We start from the raw sequence: 18,801 nt of genomic DNA, 5'->3' as shown, positions 1-18,801 counted from the left end.
TTTTTTCTATTATTTTTTAAATATAGCCCTAATCCATTGCTGAGCCTGCTGAGTGTTCCTGTATTGCAAATATGTATTTGAACCAATTTCCCCTTTTGCTCTGCTTCTGGTTTTGTGCTTTTTAGAGCTTCATGCTGAGTAGATTCTGGGGAGAAACGGATATTATCAGGTAGTAAGGAAAGTAGTACGGCAATAGTCTGTTTAAGTACGATCGTTAATGTAAAATAAATACCCTTTGCCGCTTTTCTCAGATGTGTTCCCTGTAGTTACTCTAGATAGAAGACCAGGAGTGACCCGTGAGCAGTGAATAGCTCAACTATTTGCATGTAAATAGTAGGGGGGTGTGTGTATTATTTTTATTACATAATTTTCAACAGCAGAAAAGTGTATCTTTCTGTTTTGATTGTAAATGAGGGTGATTTGTCTCATTTCTTTCTGCGGGCCTTGCTTTTATTTCTCCCTGCCTGGCATATCTTGAAGAGATTGCTGGTCCGCGGAGTGTGGCAGGGGTTAGGGCAGGCCAGCGGGGACGGCTGAGGACACCCAGGCTGATTGAATATGCACAAAGGGAACGGATGCTGGGCTGCACTGCTGCCTTCAGAAGCAGCCAGTCTTTCCCTTAAAAAACAGTCCTAGCTCATACTCTTGGAGTGCATCGTTTTTTGTGATGCTTCTTTATAGGTACAGCTTCTTCCATTGTTACCGGCCTTTACCTTGCAGCTGTCTTGCTTGATCTTGTAGCTTAGAACCAGTGGTTTCACTGGCATGGTTGGGCAGGTGTTCAAGCTCCAACCTCGTGATGTTTGGGAAGTAAGCAATGCCCTTCTTATTTTTATGTTTTTAATTTTTTTTTGTCCTGTGCCAACAAGAATATGAGATGCAATACTTGGGAGGCTCGTGCATTACTGTAACGCTGAAAAAAAAAATTGACACAAAGAAAAAGGGTTTTTTCTTTAAGGAAATGTCTTTTGTGTCAGACATCCGTCAGAACAGTTTTAAATATTTGAACTGGGGGCTTGGTGGGGCAGTGAGGCAGCTGACAGTGCCCTAGCCACTTCTTTCTGAAACCTGGACTCAAATGAACCTCAAAAGATTCCCATGAAAAATGAATTTCAGCTCCAGCCCTTTCCGTGGCGTTTTAGGTGTGCATTGCAGAGATGCAGTGGCTCTTGTAAGAGAGTCACGGGACCCTCTTTGAGAACAGTCCTGCACAAGCTGTGTCCTGCTTGTGAGGGTTTAAAAATTCGCAGAATCCTGAAATTCTTCAGGAAGTTTTGGATTGAGCTTGCCAGGACCAAGCTCCATATTGCCCCTCTTCTACATATGTGCTTTAAACTGGGAGAAGTTTTGGGTTGTGAAGGAGTTCATGGGCAGTTCTTCAGCACCAAAAAAGGTTAAGGGAAACCTGGAAGAAGGAACCTGAGGTGGACTTGAGGCAGGTTGCTCAGTGTTTTTATAGCTCCTGTCCATACAATCAACTCCTGTTAGTGTAATCTGCTCTCCAGAACATCCCTCAGAATATCTGGAGTTCACAAGCGAAGCTTCTCATTCTCATTCTCCTCAGTGAAATAATAATTTTGATTTGATTTGTTTCAGAGCTGGAAAAGGAGATTGCCAGGAGACCAAAGAAAGTCTGCATTGTTAAAGTGGTGGGAACCAGGAACCTGTGGAAAAACATCGTTGTGTTGTGTGTGAACTCGTAAGTCTGATCTCTTTCTGTTCCAACAGTTGTCTGGTTGGTGAACTGGAAGCTGTAGCAGGAAATGATGGGGCTGTTCCTCCATTTCTTAGTATGGGACCCTTCTCTAGTGTCTTTGATAAATGGGCCTGGAACAACACCAGCTGTTGCAGGGGACTATTTTATTTTTTTTCATGGCAAACATGGAGGAAATCACTGACTCTTTCACGCAGCAGCACCACCACGAGTCTTCTTGGGGGCTGTGCTGCAAGTGCATTGCTTGTGCTAGTGGTCTCTCAGATCTCACAGAGCCAAGTGCTGGTACATGCCCACACATGCAGTCCTCTGCTGCTGCCATCCCAGGTGCCACAGGAGTACTAGATCAAGTTGCTTACATCTGAAATGCCAGCAGTGGAGGGGAAGATGTTGCTTGCCAGTAAATACAAACCTGCTCCCTTGTATGACAGATGTCCTTGACAGGTCTTCAAAAGCAGATTACAAAGTGCTTCAACTCTCCCAAGTTATGTACAGGGCACGCAGGGACAATGTGCTGTCTTGCACAGAGCAATGTGGTGCCCGTGTCCTAAGGCTTCAGCTTGGGCATGTCTGTGTGGGCAAAACTAGGCATCTGCCTGAGAGTTTTGCAGGGTACTGCAAAATGGCACTGAAGGTCTCAGAGCCTGTACCCTGCAAAACAGATGGGCTGCGAATTTAGCCTCTCACCAAACCAAACGTTGCAGCAGCAGCAGGGGTGGGTTTTCTAATTTTTCTGTCTTGTAAAACACCCATTATTTTTTTTCCACATGGGAGGTGGGGAGAAGACTAGAAATCCTCCATCCTCTACTCTCTTTAGAAGTACACAGCTCTCTTGTGGCTTTTTCTTCATCATGTCAGGGCCCAACTCCACAGCCTCACTCCTGTTAACAGGCACAGGGATCAGGTTGTAGCCCAGAGATGCCAGCCCCCGTGCTAGGCAGGTAGTCACCCAGAGGCACACGGGCTTCAGGGGTCTCCAGCAGAGCGGCTGCAGAACCAACTCTGGTTTTGTGATTTTGTGTCTCTCTCCCACCTACCAGTGTGTGACTCCCTCTGTTCTGAAACAGCATTTTCCTCTTAGGCCAAGCTGATACATTGAATAGCCGGTGTTAATTTTAGTTGTGCAAAGCCTTTACAGGGAGAATTCTCCCCTTCTCCCTCCCACTTTTTAATTACACATGCTTGGAAATACCCGAAACCAGAACTAGGCAGCCCCAGGAGTGACTTCTGGCAATAGCATGTTGTGGCTGTTTCCTGTCCAAGTAGAGCGTGAAGCAGATGTATGCTGGAGGAAACAGCTTTCATGTTTGTTTTTTGGGGGTGGGGGAAAAAAAACCCACCACCAGCCCTATTTAATTTTAATTCTGTTATTCCTGTTAGATAGGGCTGTGTTAAATTATAGTAGTGTTAAAATATGGAGAAGGAAGCTTTTGCAGGCAACGATGAGACATGATGGGAGATAAATGTATTTAGTTTTAAAAGCAACTGTTCTGAGCTGCTCAGTTAGTTAAGATAACAGAGTAATTCCTGGGGCAGCAAGCTGGAAGGAAAAGTCCAAATGATACATTAATTTAGTTTATAGGTTGTGGCCTAAATAACATCAGCAAGTGTGTTTGCATGGACAGAAGAGAGAGAAGACACACGCTAGTTAACTCTGCCCTCTTATTAAATATCATTTTGTTGATTAATATTTCTCTTCTGGGAGGAGTCAGTTGTATTCTAGATATCCAGAGCAATGACGTTCTTGCATAGCAGCAAGCACTTGCAGTAGGTTTTTATCAGGGGGGAAGGTGTTTGGTAATGGGAACATATTTTTGAACTGCAGTGTTGGTTCACAAGATCACAGGAGGAATTCCCCAGGCTGTCACGCACGCAGCAACTGCGTATTCCCCCAACTGTTCCTGTGCAGTTCATCCTGACAGCACTTCCAACTCATGACGTTCAGGCAGATAGAAGTGTATCAGCGTAGTGTCACTACATTTCTTTTGGAGCCCTGGGTCTGTGCCCGCTGCTCTGTCAGGCACAATTAATTTGTGATGTGAGGTTTGTCTGGTCTAAATGCCAGGAACCAGGAGGCCCTTGGTGTTTGTGCTGTGACGGGTGCAGCTGGAAGCACTGACCTCCTGTAGCAGCTCTGCTGCAGTTTTGTGTCATGTCAGGGGTGATGCTGGGGTTTCTCATCTGTACCTCCAGCCCCCTGCTCTGCCTCCCTTTTGCCAGGTAGGGGGGGGACAGGAGAAAAGAGGAATGAAAGTGGCAAGGTGTTGCTTGCTGGCATCAGGAAGATACTTCAAAGGAAGGGAGATGCATTGCTATGGAGGGTGGTGTAAACACATAGATTGGATGCGGGCTCGCTGTTTCAGAACTGTAACAGTCATTGCAGAGCAATTCATGACTTCAGATGCTCATTTCTAAGGGGGTTTCAGTTGTACCAGTCTAACTTGGGAAGTGAGATGCAGTCTTTGGTACAACAAATGCCACAGGCAGGTGGGTCTTCCTGGAAGACACATCAGTATTGTGCTCTGTTTTTCTGTCCAGGCACATGGGCAGCTTCATCCCTTCAACACTGGCTCTGTGGCCATTGGCAGATGCTCTGGGAACAGAATGATATCCTCCTTAAGATGGAGGAGTTCTCTGGTTGGGAAAACCAGTGGTGCTCTTGGAGTCTTTATAAAGTTGCTTGTACCCCGATGTTGAGCAACAGATGACACCAGCTGATTGCGAATCTCTGGTTGAACGGGGGTGTCTCTTCTCAACAGTAGCACCCAGAAGTCTGAGTTGAGTCTTTTTGCAGCAGGTGTTACATTCCTGCAGCAGAAGAAGCGTTTCCTGCGCTAACGTGTTCTTACACCGAATGACGCAGCCGTGCGTGGCGGCCTTCTCAGCCAGGACCCCCCCTCACCCTCTCCTGTCTCCCCCAGGCTGACGGGCTATGGCATACACCACTGCTTCGCGAAAAGCATGATGGGGCACGAAGCCAAGATGGCCATCACCCACAACTTCTATGCGGACTACTACACCATGGCTGGCATCGCACTGGCATCCTGCCTGGCCATGTGCCCGGTGGTTGGGTTTCTGGGGAGGAGAGGAGGACTCCTGCTTTTCATGATCCTTACAGCTCTGGCGTCGCTTCTGCAGCTGGGCCTTCTCAACTGTAAGTTGGGGACGAGAGCTTTTCAGGACACAGGGACGTTGACAGGCAGATAAGGGACCAGGATATATATACACACCAGCATTTCCTTTGCCTCTCTCAGGTTTGACATGCCATGCACTTGCTTCATTCAAGAAGCTGGATTCGTTTGAAGGGTTCCCCAAACGCTTGTTGTCTTAGGTTCATTAACAAAAGGCATTGTGTTTTGGATGAGTCCCTGTAGAAAAGCTCATTGAGCATTGGTGTTACTTCTAGGGCTGTCACTTAAAAACAAGCACACAAAAAAATGCATTTAATTTTATTTCAGTGCCTCTGGGGAAAGAGCTCAATTGGGATTGGGAAGGGAAAACTTTTCCACTTGAGTCTGCTTCCCAAATGGCCTCTAAACCAAACATAGGTTAAAGCAGTAGGTCTGTGTCCTCTGCCTGCTCTGAGCATCTTGCTACGTGCAAGCAATATATGGGTACCATGGACATATGCAGCTGGGAGGCCCTACTTTTAGCATGGTGTGTTCACACAGTCCATGCCAATTCACACACTTGATTTTGTGAGGTGACACAGCTTTTCAAATGGGTTATTCCTGCCAAAAGCAAGAATGTCCCACCTCCTTGTTTGCAGGCTGCAATCTTTCTCTGGTCCTTTGGAGCTGCTTCAGCTGTTAAAACTGCTACAGAAATACTCCCTTTCCTTTTTTTTTAAATAATTTTATTTTGTCTTAAATGTCTGATGGCAGAGGAAGTAGAGCTTCATGGATCAGAGAGGTTTCAAAGCAGAGGGAAGGTGGGCTGTGCTCTGCCACTCTGACAGTTGCCAATCGTTAGACCTCTGTCCCATGAAACCTCAGCACAAGGAAAAGGATTGAGAGGTGCCTTGGACAAACCAGAAGTGAGACAAACGCCAGAAGGCTGGTTGTTGCTGGCTTCCATTTCTAAGTTTAGAAGTAATTAAGGGCTTTAATGAGAGAAAGTTTTTTGTGTTGAGGATGGAAAGATTTCACATTCCTGAGCCAGCAAGAACTGTCCATGTTTACAGACTGTGTTTCCTGAAAGCATTTACTAAGCTAACCTTCAGCAAACACTCTGTGGGGGCATGGGAGGAACAGGGAACCTCTTTCATGGCATGGAGGAAACTCCAACATCACACGTGTTTGCTCCCAGCTCAGCACAGACACATTTACGTTCCCTTTAAGCACACGTTTGCCGTGTCCAGCAGTCCCTGCCGAGAAGGTGAAAAGCCCCCTGACCCCATCCCATCCCCAGCCCATTGTCAAACTGTGACTGTTCACACCCACACCGCACTTGTGTGTCACCTCCTGAAACTCCACGCTGGTGTGGTGGTTCGTCAGGGTGTCTCTGCACTAAATTTGTCTGGCTTTTTTTTTTTTAAGGAATAAGATTTTTTTGAGGCTTTTGAGATAATAAACATACAATTATGCCAGAGCCATTAGTCTGCTCCAGAGGCATGAAAATCTGGTTGCAGTTTTTCAACAACAAGAGTGGTGGAGGTGGGGAAGAACATGCTGTAGGAATCATTACCTTTTCCCGGCCTTCCCTACTCTGTCCTCACCCCTTTGCAAGGAGGGAAAGGCAGCCATGAACTTCAGAGCAGTTCATCTCCCCCTGCTCTAGCCCATGCCCCCCTTCTTCCTCAGAAAAGCTAGACAGTGTTTTGAGGGAAGCAGTGACCCTGCTGGTTATGAAATCTGTTACAGCCTCCTGCATGTTTTAGTTTAGCATAATTTGGGTGTAATTAGCAAATGAAATCAGATTTTGAGGAGGAGGGTGAAAGAGGGAGAGGGGTATTCTCCATCAGCAGAGAACCTGCAGCAGACCTTAAGGATTCCCATGTGCCCTTCTCCTTGCTGACTGGTACTGTCATGTGCTCCTTTAAGGTTGGGACACGTGGCAACAGGTGGCTAGCATGGACCACCAGCTCAGGGTTTTGGCAAGGAAGAGGTCTCCCACCAGCACAAAGGTGCTGATGCCAAGGGTTTTGCTCTCTAACTAAAGCTCCGCTGGCCATTCCCTTGGGGCTGCAGCAGGACATTCTCTTCTTCCTCTTCACTAACATAGAAGAGGTCTTTGTGTTAATCCCAGTGGTAATTCTGGGGCTCTTAATGATGCTTTACTGCAGCATTTGTTATCCCTCTCTCATTAGCATGCTGTACTCCAGCTGAAACGGGCCTGGAAATGGCATGTCCTGTCTGGTGGTTGTGGGTAGAAGTGCCAGTCATGGCATTGGAAGTGTAGAGGGGGCTGGGGACTGTGTGGGATTTACCTTGTTTCTTTTTCTTTCGCATATGTAACTACAGTATGTTCTTGTTTTCTCTCCCTCTCTCTTTTATCTTACTCTGCTTTCTGTGGTCTTGGATCCAGTGATCGGAAAATACAGTCAACTTCCAGACTCAGGTATGGTTTACAGATGGGACTGCATCATGCAGGAAGCACTCCCCCGGGAGCAGTGGATCCAAAAGGCTGGGGTCAAAGCACCCAGGGTGGAGTTACCTCCTCAGAGGGGTGTGGGAGGAAAGCCCACTTCTGCAGTGCCTTGGGACCCCGCTTGTAGGCAGGCCTGTTTGTTTATATGCAGTCTCCTGGTGTAGCATCTCCTCCACATATTCTGACAGGCCGCTGCATGTCAAGAGAAGGTACAGATGTCCTACAAGGTTGTATTTTTAGATATGGAGCAGTGCTTCCTTTCAAAGTCTCCTCCTCAGAAGCAACGTTCCAAATTTGGTCTTTTCCATAAAGTTCTGACATGCCAAAGTACTTTCTGACGAGGGTGACTAAAGCACCATGGAAAATGGTTCCCTGGGCTAAAGCACCATGGAAAATAGTTCCCTATCCCAGCCCTTTCCCCAGTCAGATCTTGGGACTTGGCTGTAGGAAGGGGGGGGGGGGGGGGGGGAGTTGCTGCAAAGCTCCAGTCCTTCCCCAGCACCTCTGTTAGGCGTGATGTGTTCCCTTCCTGTGGCACAGTAGTCTGCAGGGCCTGCTCACTGGCCAGGAAGGTCCACGGGAGGTTGTACAACCCTGGATCAGATATCCCACCCTCGCCTTCAAAAGGTGGTGGGCAGAGATCAAGCCAAGGGGCTTATCATGGTTGTGGCCAGCTTCCTTTAGCTTTGTTTACATTCGCTGGGGCTTCTCCCTGTGCTTGATGGACGCTGTTTGCCCTCAGAAACCTCGCAGCCAGCCAGCCCGCCATGACTGGCTGAGCAAGCAGCCCTGTGGGACACAGGTACAGGGGAGAGCTTCACCGTCCTCAGCATCCTCTTTTCTCAGCCAGCACCGTCAGGTGAAGGCTGTCAAGGCTGGTGGTTATGACGGAGTCCGCAGACTGATTACATGCAGGGGCTTAGCAGGGAGATGGGAGCACTTCTGTTTCTTTCCCCTCCTGTCCCATGAGCCTCTCCAGTGCCTAAGCCCCGAGCTGTTCCAGATGTTTGGCAGCTTGATGCCCGCCTCCACTTTTCTGTCAAATGTGGGAGGAAAGTGGCTGGTGCCTAAAAGGCTGCCCAAAGATGTGTTTTTTCTTGGGTTTTACCTTTTTGTGGTGGCTGGGCATACATAATTTGGAGATCACTGCTATTTTTGGCATGGCATTATGATTATTTTTTTTTCCACGCGTGTTTGTGTGTCGGCTGCTTGGGGAATGGACTTTATAAATACCAGTTTTTAAATTAGTATTACAACAGTGACTCAAATTCTTGTCTAGGGAGAATGAGTAACGTAAACCTGTTTTCTTGTTTCCTTCCTTGGAAGTTTGGCCTCATTCTCCCTTTTAATGAGCACACTTTTCTTGACAGGTATGAGTGACAGCGTCAAAGACAAATTCTCTACCGCGTTTTCCATCGTGGGTATGTTCTCTTCTCACGCCGTTGGAAGCCTCAGCGTGTTCTTCTGTGCTGAAATCACACCCACAGTAATCAGGTGAGATGTCAGAGCCCCCTTCTTCCAGGGATGGGGAAGAAATTTGGTTGGTAACTGGCAGTGTAGCCGCACACGCTGTACGGGAGGGGGAATTCCCCTGCAGCTGAAGACCTTGCAGCAAATTTTGGCCGCTTTTCAGTTTACTGCCGCTGCAGTCTGTCTGCTGAAGTCGATGCCTGGCCTGCCTGCAGATGGAGAGGCTTTGTTTCGATGGCTCCACCTTGTGTCCCATCGCACGATCATCAGCAGGCCAGGCATCGCACGGGTTGCGTCGGCGCGCAGTGCGCTACAGGCCTGACTACTCGGCTGAACCAGTTTGCGGGGCTGAGGCATGCTGATGGCTTCGCTTACCCTGCTGGTTGGCCTGTACGAGCAGTCAACAGCCCTTGGACTCTACAGCCTGATGTTAAAAGAGAAATTCCACGAACGTACAGAGGAGGACGTGGGTGCAGGGAGTCCCTGACGGTTAATCGGGCCAGCTACAGGGGCACTTGAGTGGGAAGGAGGGCTTGTGACCTGTGGTGTGAAACACTTCTGGTGTCTATGAGTGCCCTGAGTGTCTGCAGTACAGCACCAGTGTGAGGGGCTGGCCTTTACTGCCAATGAAGTCGTCTTTCTCTCTGCACCCTGATCTGTCTTAGCAGAGGCTCAGAGTTTTTCTGAAGAGGAGCGCTTTCATCCTGGGGAGTAGTTGAAATTGGGCAGGTGATCTTTGCTGGGGAGCTTCCCATAACAGTCTTTGTACGGCCATGGTTTGGTACCGTTTTGTGTATCCACTGTTATCCTTCACAGCGCAGAGGTGCTGCTTGTGTGTTCCGGATCATGGGTTCAGCAATGCCATGGCAATTGGGGAGTCTGCCCTTACTCCACTGAATTTCCCAGGAATGTAGGTCATATGGGTGGGAGGGAGAGCAGAAGGAAGAGGACACTCTTTCCTTTTTTTTTTCCTGTGATTTATATGCCTTTTCAATAACTTTGCAATAGTATTATAGCAAAGCTGTCAGTTGAGTACCCAGAGTCTCCTTGATCCATGGCCTTTTCTTCCAAGCTATCTGACTTTGTGAATGTATTTTACAGATAACATTATTTCCACAGGGAAAGGCAGTGTGAACGGTGAGGAGATTATACTGCAGCCCAAACCGCTACCAGCTATTTACTTATGTGCGTGTCAGTCAGCTTGGTGTTCTTACGTCTCTTTAATTTTCCCCTTGTCTCTGTTAGAAAGACACACAGATAAGGAACTGGCCACATCAATCAGAAGAGAATCTGCCAAGTAAGCTTGGATGTGCAGTGTGAACTTAGCAAGCTTTTTTTTCCTTAAATCACTTATGTTGCTACAGTGGAGGAGACAAAATCCTGTCTGGGAGCCAAAATCCTGCTTTCCCTGACTCTGCTGGGTGACACCAGGCAAACAGCAATAGCTGGATATGCCTCAGGGTCCCTGTTTGTTAATAAGGATGGTGACAGTGCGTTGCGGTCCTACCACCATGAAGCTCTTAATGCAATCCACTCAGGGCTGTAATTAGTAGGTGGAGCTCAGGTGGGTACATAAACCCATGTTAGGCCAAGGTGTGGTTAAGCTGCCATGTGTCTTGCGTTTCAGTGGCTCTAAAATAATTTCCCAGGTGCTATTCAGTGTTTCAGAGCATCTTAATATGCTTTTGGTTGTATCTTGTGGGTTTCCCCAATCAAATCCTTTACCTGTAATCCCCCATCCCTGAGGGGAGGAGAACAGCACTGTCATTACCAAGGCCAGCCCATAGCACCAGTCCAGCTCAATTGGGTGTTGTTGAGATGGTTACAACAACATGGGAGGAAAGCAATTCCCTTCATTGCCAAGAAGTGCTGCCAGTTCCAGAGACACAAAGGTCCTACACTGTCATGTGGCACAGAGGGGTCCTTCATACCCTTGCACTGCACTCCAGTCTCCTGGTGCTAGGTAGGAGGGCTTCACCAGAGAGCTCCCATTCCTTGCACCAGGGGCTTCAGTTCAGAGCTCCTTCCAAACGCTGAATTTGAGCACTGAGACACCCATAGTCCATCTCCACTAATCCTGATGGGAACGCCACTGCAGGTTGCGTGGCTATTAAAGAGGAATAGGCTGAGGAAAGTGTGGTGTGTCATCTCCCTGTCCTCTGCATGCTTGGTTACTAACAAGTGGAAAAGAATTCTGATTTGTTTTTTCTGTGACCTGCTTTTGCCCCCACCCAGACAAAGAAATGAAGAGAGGGCAGCATGGCCAAAGAGCTTTACCCATCAGCAGCTGCCTCAAGCCAAATTTCCAGTGGGGTCCAGTGCTGCTTACTGGGACCTGACTTTCCAAAGGTGGTGCCTTGCCCTGTGAGACTGAGGGTGTGCTGGTGTGTTACTGAAGCTCTGCCCCAGGACAGAGCACACAACAGGGTCACTTATGTACAGCAGGGAGAACCACCGAGGTTTTCAGGGACTGACTTCAAGAAGTGGCTGAGCTGACTGGACAAAGCCCTAAGAAAACCTGCTCTGAATTCAGTGTTGGCCCCATAGTACCTGTAGGTACTCTCCAAAAGTCTCCTCCAAGTTGAATAACCCTCTGGCTCTTTGGTACTCTGAGCTGTGCCACATGTCAACCCGTGACAAACAGCCACCTGAAACAGGTTCTCCTGAGCAGCGCTGAGAAGGGCAAGTGTCCCCATTTTTAGGTTTAGACTGCTCCAAGCAAAGAGTATCAGTGAGGAAATTTTGCTGTTACCTGAAAAATGCTGCAGTAGCAAGCAAGGAAGTTTTGCTGCCGTCATCAGGGAGGTCCTTTCTGAGGCCAAACTTTTGGACCAAGGTCCCATTGCAGTTCGCCCATGTCAGGACCATAAGCCTCGTGTAAACCACCCCTCCAGCCTCAGTGCTGCTGGGTGAGTGGGGCTCGGGGAAGTGGGGCTGACTGCCTGTGGGAAAGCCCCCCCAAGCAGCTGGTGCAAGGGGAGAAGCTGGGGTTTGCTGTGGGTGCCAGCAGCCCTCACACTCCCTCCCTTGGCTCCAATCTGCACCTCGGGGTGCACCTGAAATACGAAGGTTGGTGCCCCACTGTGGGAGAGCCCGTACTGATGAGGAGTGGTGTCCCAAAACATGCAGCAGACATATTTGGTTTCCCACCTGCTCCCTTGCAGTGCCTGTAGAAACAGCAAGTTACGAGGGTGTTGCTCCTGTTGCCCTGCACCCATTTCCTTGACATGCACATGACCAGCAAAACATTCCTGATCGTGTTTTCAGCTTTATTTCTTTTTCTATTTCTATATTTGCAGAGTAGTAAAACACAAGAGGGGGAAAAAAAATTCTTCCAACCCTCCTCCTGCCAGGTTTCGATGGCGCTGGATGAAGTAACACCTGCTCTGATTACTGATGTCTTATGGAAAACTGGGGTTTTTTTTTCCTTCTTCCTCTCCAAGCCTGAAGCTGCTTGACCTGCAGTGACAGAGCTGCCTTTGTTGTTGCCTTTCCCTGTTTCCTTTCAGCTTGCCCGCTGCCCTTCTACAGCAGCTTTTAAAACTCACCTCAGGTCTTTCTTGGGGAGTTGAGATACAATTTAGCCGTAGCAAGCAGTGATGTAAATGAGCTGGGCTTTTGTTGCTCCAGAGCCAACTTGGAGAGGGATTTGCCATGCATTCGGGGCGCTGATTACTCGTCTGGGGGTATTAATGAAGTTGCAGGGAGGCCGGTTGCACAATGGCCGCATTCAGCCGGGTTTCCACGCTGCCGCTGGAAAGCTGGCACGTCTTTAACAGGGGCTTCAGCGGTACTTGGGGACGTCAGTGTTGCCTGGGAAGGATGCTCTGCAGAGTCTGGAGAGCTAGAAGAGACATACGTGAATTTTTGATCCAGTCAGTGTCCCCAGAGCATTTTTGTGAGGCCTGTGCTTGCTGCCCTTCAGCTGTCAAGTAAGCAGTAGTGGATTTGGGAAGGGATTGGGTGAAGATCAGCTTTGACACAGTGGTTGTCTGAGTGACTTTGGCGTTTGTAGGCTGATAGTGCTGTGATTTCTACGAAGCTCGTTAGTCAGGGAAACTCTTTTTCCAACCAGTTCCTTTCCTTTCTGCAGGTGTCTTCTGCAAGGTCCAGTTATCAGTAATAATTCCATCTCTGCCTCTGGGCCAGGAACTGAAGCACCTGAAGCCCTATCTGATCACCAGAGGGTTTGGGAATAGATGGTATCGGTGTGGTAGTGAAGAGCAGAGGGATGGTCATTAATTAAGCTCACAGAAAGACCTCCCTCTGCAGGCAGCAAGGCCTTTGGAAAATAAGTCCAGCTGCCACTTGCTCTTGGAGATGTTGCTAAAATGAGTCACTTGAGGGTGATACTGGACCATCCAGAGCCCTCTGTCATGCCACAGCAGGAGGAGGGAATAATCTGCCCCAGAAAAAACCCAGTGGTACTGCTTCCCTGTGGGGTGACCCAGCAGGAACAGGCCCTGGGAGCACGGGCTGTGCCCCAAAACAAGGTGGGCGTGTGCATGTGGCCGGAGGTGTGCCAGGCACTCCGGCCCTGCACCTGGAGAGACATCAGTAAGCAAGACAAGGAATTGCAAGGGAGGCTGCTTGTAAGCATCAGCAAAGAGCACCAAATTCAGTTTGCACCAGTGGCTTCCATGCTTGGGACTGGGGTGGATGAGGCTGTTGTTCTTTTTTTATTTTTTATTTGAATGTGCTTTCACTCTCTCTGTGGTGTGCATAATGTATGATCCTGATACCCGAGCACATTGCATTTAATAAATAAGCATTTGTGCCATAAAGAGTATTTTATAATGTTACCTATGCACAGTTTGAGCCTTTCACCAGTGCTAACCTTTCTGTAACTCCTTTCTATGATGCAAGAATACACAAGAGCAGCAAGAAAGAGCAGAGTGACTTACCTCAGTTTGTCCAGTCAGTTAAGAGGTTTTCGAAATTAATCCCAAACTCTTGTCCTCCTATTCCAGACACTACCTGTGTTATCTTTTTTTTTTTCCCTTCCTGAAAATGATGCATGTCATTATGACATCCACGTGTTGAGAGGTTCCAGCCACAACGTGTTTTTATGGGGATAATATTTCAGCGCTTGCCGTTTGGTATAACGGATTGAGGCAGTGGCCTGTGAAGTCTAATCTCCTGCCTCCATTGCTGATTGATGCCAGACAATACTTTAGAGGCAGCCAAAATTGACTTGTATCAGAAACAGCATGGCCAGCAGGTCCAGGGAGGTGATTGTGCCCCTGTACTTGGCACTGGTGGGGCTGTGCCTTGAGTGCTGTGTTCAGTTCTGGGCTCCTCACCATAAAAAGGACATTGAGGTCCTGGAGCGAGTCCAGAGAAGGGCAACCAGGCTGGTGAAGGGGCTGGAGGGCAAATGATATGAGGAGCAGCTGAGGGAGCTGGGGCTGTTGAGTCTTGAGAAGAAGAGGCTGAGGGGAGACCTTATCACTGCCTACAACTACCTGAAAGGAGGTTGTAGAGAGGCGAGCGATGGTCTCTTCAGCCAGGTGACAGGATATAGGACAAGGGGAAGTGGCACAAAGCTGCACCAGGGCAGGGTCAGATTAGATGTTAGGGGAAAAATTCTTCACTAAAGGGGTTGTCGGGGCCTGGAACAGGCTGCCCAGGGAGGGGGTTGAGTCACCATCCCTGGATGTGTTTAAAAGACAGGTAGATGAAGTACTTAGGGATATGGTTTAGCACAGGACGGGAACAGTTGGACTCGATCTTAAAGGTCTTTTCCAACCTTGTGATTCTGTGACTTCTGCACCTACTGCTTCTTGGTGTGCCTCATCTAAGCTGGAGAAGGCTGGCACTCTTTGCAAAATCTGGTTTTCCCTCACTGAATATGGTAATACTTGGACACAGGCATAGTTTGGAGGGCTGTCTACATGCTCATGTGGCAACGCTCCTCTTCTCCTTCGGTGGGGCAGTTACACGGGCGGGAGAGGCTACTTAAGCCAGTATAGTTGTTTCCCCATGCAGAGGCAACTACACAGCAATGATCTACAACAGCAAAGCAACTGCCCAGCAGGACAGTTGTATGGCACGAAAGCTGGGAGCAAACCTGGTTTGCCTTAAGGATTTTGGATGCCGGAGGAGCGTGGGGGGGTCTGCTGGGGCTGTGGGCTCCCTGCCCCATGCTGATGGGTCTGTGATGGCAGGAGCGGGATGCGGGGCCGGGCTCTCACCTCTTGCTTTGCTTGCAGGGGAGGAGGGCTGGGGCTGGTCCTGGCCAGCGCGGGCTTCGGCCGCCTGACCGCCCCCATCATGGAGCTCCACAACCAGAAAGGCTACTTCCTCCACCACGTCATCTTCGCCTGCTGTACGCTCATCTGCATCATCTGCATCCTGCTGCTGCCGGAGAGCAAGAACCAGAACCTGCCTGAGAACATCCCGGATGGGGAACATTACACCCGGCAGCCCCTCCTGCCGCACAAGAAGGGGGAGCAGCCCCTGCTCCTGACAAACTCTGAACTCAAGGATTATTCCGGCCTCCACGACTCGGCAGCTGTGAGCGACGGGATCTCGGAGAACACCACTGCCAACGGGATGAAGTCGATGTAACTGGGTGGATTATTTTTTCCTCTTTATTTTTTTTTTTTTGGTTGGGTTTTTTGGGTTTTTTTCCTCCCCTTCTCTCTCTTTTGTATTTTATTTGATGCTGATGTGCAGGAGGAGCGGCACTTTGGGCAAAGGTGTTTTGCACAGATTTTACACACCAGTGATGGAGCAGACGTAGACTTGGGGGGAATTCAACTCTGCTGCTAAAGCAACTTTTGGGATCTTCAACTATTGTGCAGATTGCTCTTGAAAAAGTATGGGAGAAAAGACTCATCTGAGAACATACCTGACTGGAGGTAGCCCTTCAGAACTCTTTTTTTTTTCCTGCCATTAAATATGTATATTTATTTTGATTTTTTTTCTCAAGAAGCACTTTATTTCCTTTTCCTATCATAGATCACAAAAATGAAGCCATCTTATTATAAGAGGTGCAGCCATTCCAAGAAAGAAACCATGGCGGAGGGGTGCGGGGGGGGGTGGTGGGGGTGGTGGCGTTGTTTTCTGTTTTGTTTTTGTCTTTTCTTTAAAGGAAAGAGGGATCCACTGCAAAGTTGAATTGACTGAAACTTAGACTTGTGCAACATTCTTCTGCCTGTCTAGAAAGTCCAAGTGCCCGGGTTGCCTGCTGCGTTTGTACACGCCAAAAAAAAAAAAACAAAAACCCCACAAAAAAATGAAAAAGCAAAACCCTGTTGTGACTCTGACTGCATTTTAGGCAGCGTTATGTTTGGTTTGTGTAGCCCACGTGCACTTAAAAGTTACTTTCTGAAGTAGTACCTTTATTATTTCTTCTTTTCTTTCACCAAAAGCGGTGAAGAAAATCCTACCCAAACAAGCCGATTGAATCCTTTATCTATTGCAGACTGTTCCTGCTGGTCTTCAGAGTAATATGCACCATGTAAATGGCTTGACCAATGAACACAAAAATGAATTTTGCTGAGAATGGGCTTCCTGGTAGTTAAAGCCAGAATCTCTGGTTGACTGCTCCAGAAGAGCATAGACCAGGAACAAAAAGTGAGGAGCGCGGGCTATGACCTGTACTGCTATTCCACAAGGCCACGCAGCGGGATTCCCGCTCCAGGGAAATGAGTGCGCTGGCGTTGCCTTTCCTGTGTTTAGAACCAGGGGTTTTGTTTGCAATTTAAGCAGACAGAATGCTGAAGGAATGAATTGGCAGCCTGTGATTAATGACTTACAGTCTGCTGTTGGCCGTCTTGGGGCTTTTAGGGGTGTTTGCTGGTTCCAGCCCAAGAATATACAGTGAACTCACCCAGGTTCCCCCCCTTCCCCAACTGCTCCCGTAGGATTTTCATTCAGGAAATTTAAAAAAAAAAAAAAGAAGTTTCTTTCAAATTGGATGGATGTTACTCTCAGCTAAGCAAAGTGAACATCCAGTTTGTCTCCTGCTGTGCAGATGGCACTTTGATAGTGGCTACTTGACTCCTCCAGCCCCCCCAAACCAACTGCTTCCTTCAGCCATCTGCTTTAGGTTCTCACTCCATGAATACCGTGAGGAACTAGTTTGATGCGAGGAGTCCGTAAACAAACAGCTTTCTTGCATTTTAGTCAACCTCCCCGCTCTCCCTCCCTCCTCTCCTTCCTCACCCAAGCCATCCATTCGTGATTGCTCCTCAGTAGTGCAGGCATCCAAACAAACAGAGCAGCAGGATGTCGGTGTTGCATTGACTGTCCGTATGATTGCCACTTTGTTTGATGTACATCTTGCGTCCGTTCGTGCGCATGGGAAGCGCTTGTTTGCACTTCCGTCCTCAGCCTCCCCTCCCCTTTCCCCCTTTGCTGTATATATTGTCGATTAACTGCTGTACCTAACAATTTCCATCCTCCATTAGGCTGCCGATGTCCTTTTAGAGGCCCAAATAAATCAGAGACACGTGCTCCCCGGCGGGCGATGCAGCAAGTAGTGCAGCCTCAGACGCTGACGAGCGCGAGGGGACAGGTAGACCTGCAGAAGTGACAGAGATTGTTGTGTTCAGAGTAACAATGTTGTCCTAAAGCTGCTAATTTTTGTACAGAGGATGTGGACGTTCAGGTTCTTCTGGAGCCTGGTAAGAAACACTGGACCCAGTTGATGGTAGTTTTGCCCAAAGTTACACTACTGGTATGTTTTTTTCCCACCGTTGCTTGACTTGCTGTGACAGCGAGAGCCTGATCTTCCTTACACTCAAGCTTTTATTGCCCAGCTTGAGCGTGGCTGCTTCTCTTTTTGTTCTGTGCCGAGACTTCTGCAGTCTGCATTCACCTAAGGGGGGAAAAAAAACTCGACCCAGGCCTTCCCCGTCCATGCAGTATTCACGTGCCAAATTTGTGCAATAACTTTTGCCTTGGATATGAGCTGCTCGTGGCAAGACACACACATTGGGGGGGGGGGGCAGGAAGGGGTGGGTGGGGGGTGGGGAAGTGGGTTCACAACAAAAACTTGAAGAAGCAAAACAAACCTTAATGGAAAAGGGCTTGAAAGCAGAGGAGCACCGAGGCGGAGAGCGGCGTGCTGCCATCCATCGTGCCCATGGAGCCAGCAGCTCCTTTGTTCAGTGGTGTCTCTGCGTGCGTGCTCAAGCTATGGTACGGCTCTTGGTAGACCATCCACAAGCCTATTTTAACCTGGCTGCTTCCAGCACAGCCAGTGGTCCTGGTGTGCTTGGTCCTGGTGTGCTCAGTCCCGGTCCGCTCACCGCTGTTGTCCACAGCACTTTATCGTTTCCTATTGTGGTGGTTGCTCTCTTGTGACAGACGGGCCCAGGGAAGAAAACAGTTGTTTAAGCACATTGATGTTTAGATAATAAACAAGCTGGGTGACAGGAACATGCAGCATTTTTAATTATTTTTTTTTTAAATTCTAAAATTGACTTGATTTGCTGCTTTTTTGGGGGTTTTTTTGCCTGAAACCAGGTAGTTGGTACTGATCTTCTGCGAGGTGGGGAGCCCAAACTTCTCAAGTTGGTCTGGCCCCCTGCCTCTGTCATGCCGCTAAAACACAGACTAATTCCCTGCCTTGGCAGCTCCGGTTTTGCTCCTTTTCCTGAAAAGATGAACACTTCTGTGACTGCTGTTCTGACTCTTCCACGCCTGCATGGAGTTGGAAAGCTTTAGCTAAGCGTAGCTCCTGGGGAGGAGTCGGTACAGCAGACGCAGCAGGGCAGAAGGGCACTGCGGAGATGCTCACCATCCCCTGCCCAGTCCCGCAGCGGGACGGGGCGCTCGGTCTGCTGCGCCATCGGCTCCTCAGCCACGTCTCCTCTGCAGCCATCACCAGGGAAAGCTTTCCTCAGGTGGCTCCTCCTGGCCGCCGCAGCAGGGGAAGCGGTCAAAGCTGTCCTGTCCATTTCGGCCTTTTCTGTGAACCTTCAGTAACCTCTGAAGCCCCTCGGTGGATTCTTCTCTGGGTTTACTGCTTGAGGGCTTCCTTCCATCTTCTTAAGTTAAAACAAAAATGTGAAAGT

At 48.7% G+C, this 18,801-nt stretch overlaps 1 protein-coding gene across 2 annotated transcripts in view; it reads left to right on the top strand.

Moving 5' to 3' along the window:
- SLC22A23 (solute carrier family 22 member 23) overlaps positions 1-15,693 on the top strand; it is a 113,216-nt gene extending 97,523 nt beyond the window's left edge. For both annotated transcript variants that reach the window (XM_084260039.1, XM_084260038.1), the window contains 5 exons: positions 1,597-1,699; positions 4,636-4,868; positions 7,241-7,273; positions 8,674-8,797; positions 14,986-15,693. In XM_084260039.1, the coding sequence (XP_084116165.1) occupies positions 1,597-1,699; positions 4,636-4,868; positions 7,241-7,273; positions 8,674-8,797; positions 14,986-15,343 (851 nt within the window). In that variant the 3' untranslated portion in view covers positions 15,344-15,693. The remainder of the gene's footprint in view (positions 1-1,596; positions 1,700-4,635; positions 4,869-7,240; positions 7,274-8,673; positions 8,798-14,985) is intronic.
- Positions 15,694-18,801: the final 3,108 nt, after the last annotated feature.

This window comes from Gallinula chloropus (assembly GCF_964237585.1).
Source record: "Gallinula chloropus genome assembly, chromosome: 2".
Classification (NCBI taxonomy): domain Eukaryota; kingdom Metazoa; phylum Chordata; class Aves; order Gruiformes; family Rallidae; genus Gallinula; species Gallinula chloropus.
The sequence above is the reverse complement of the archived record's forward strand: the minus strand, read 5'-3'. Positions and strand labels throughout refer to the sequence as shown.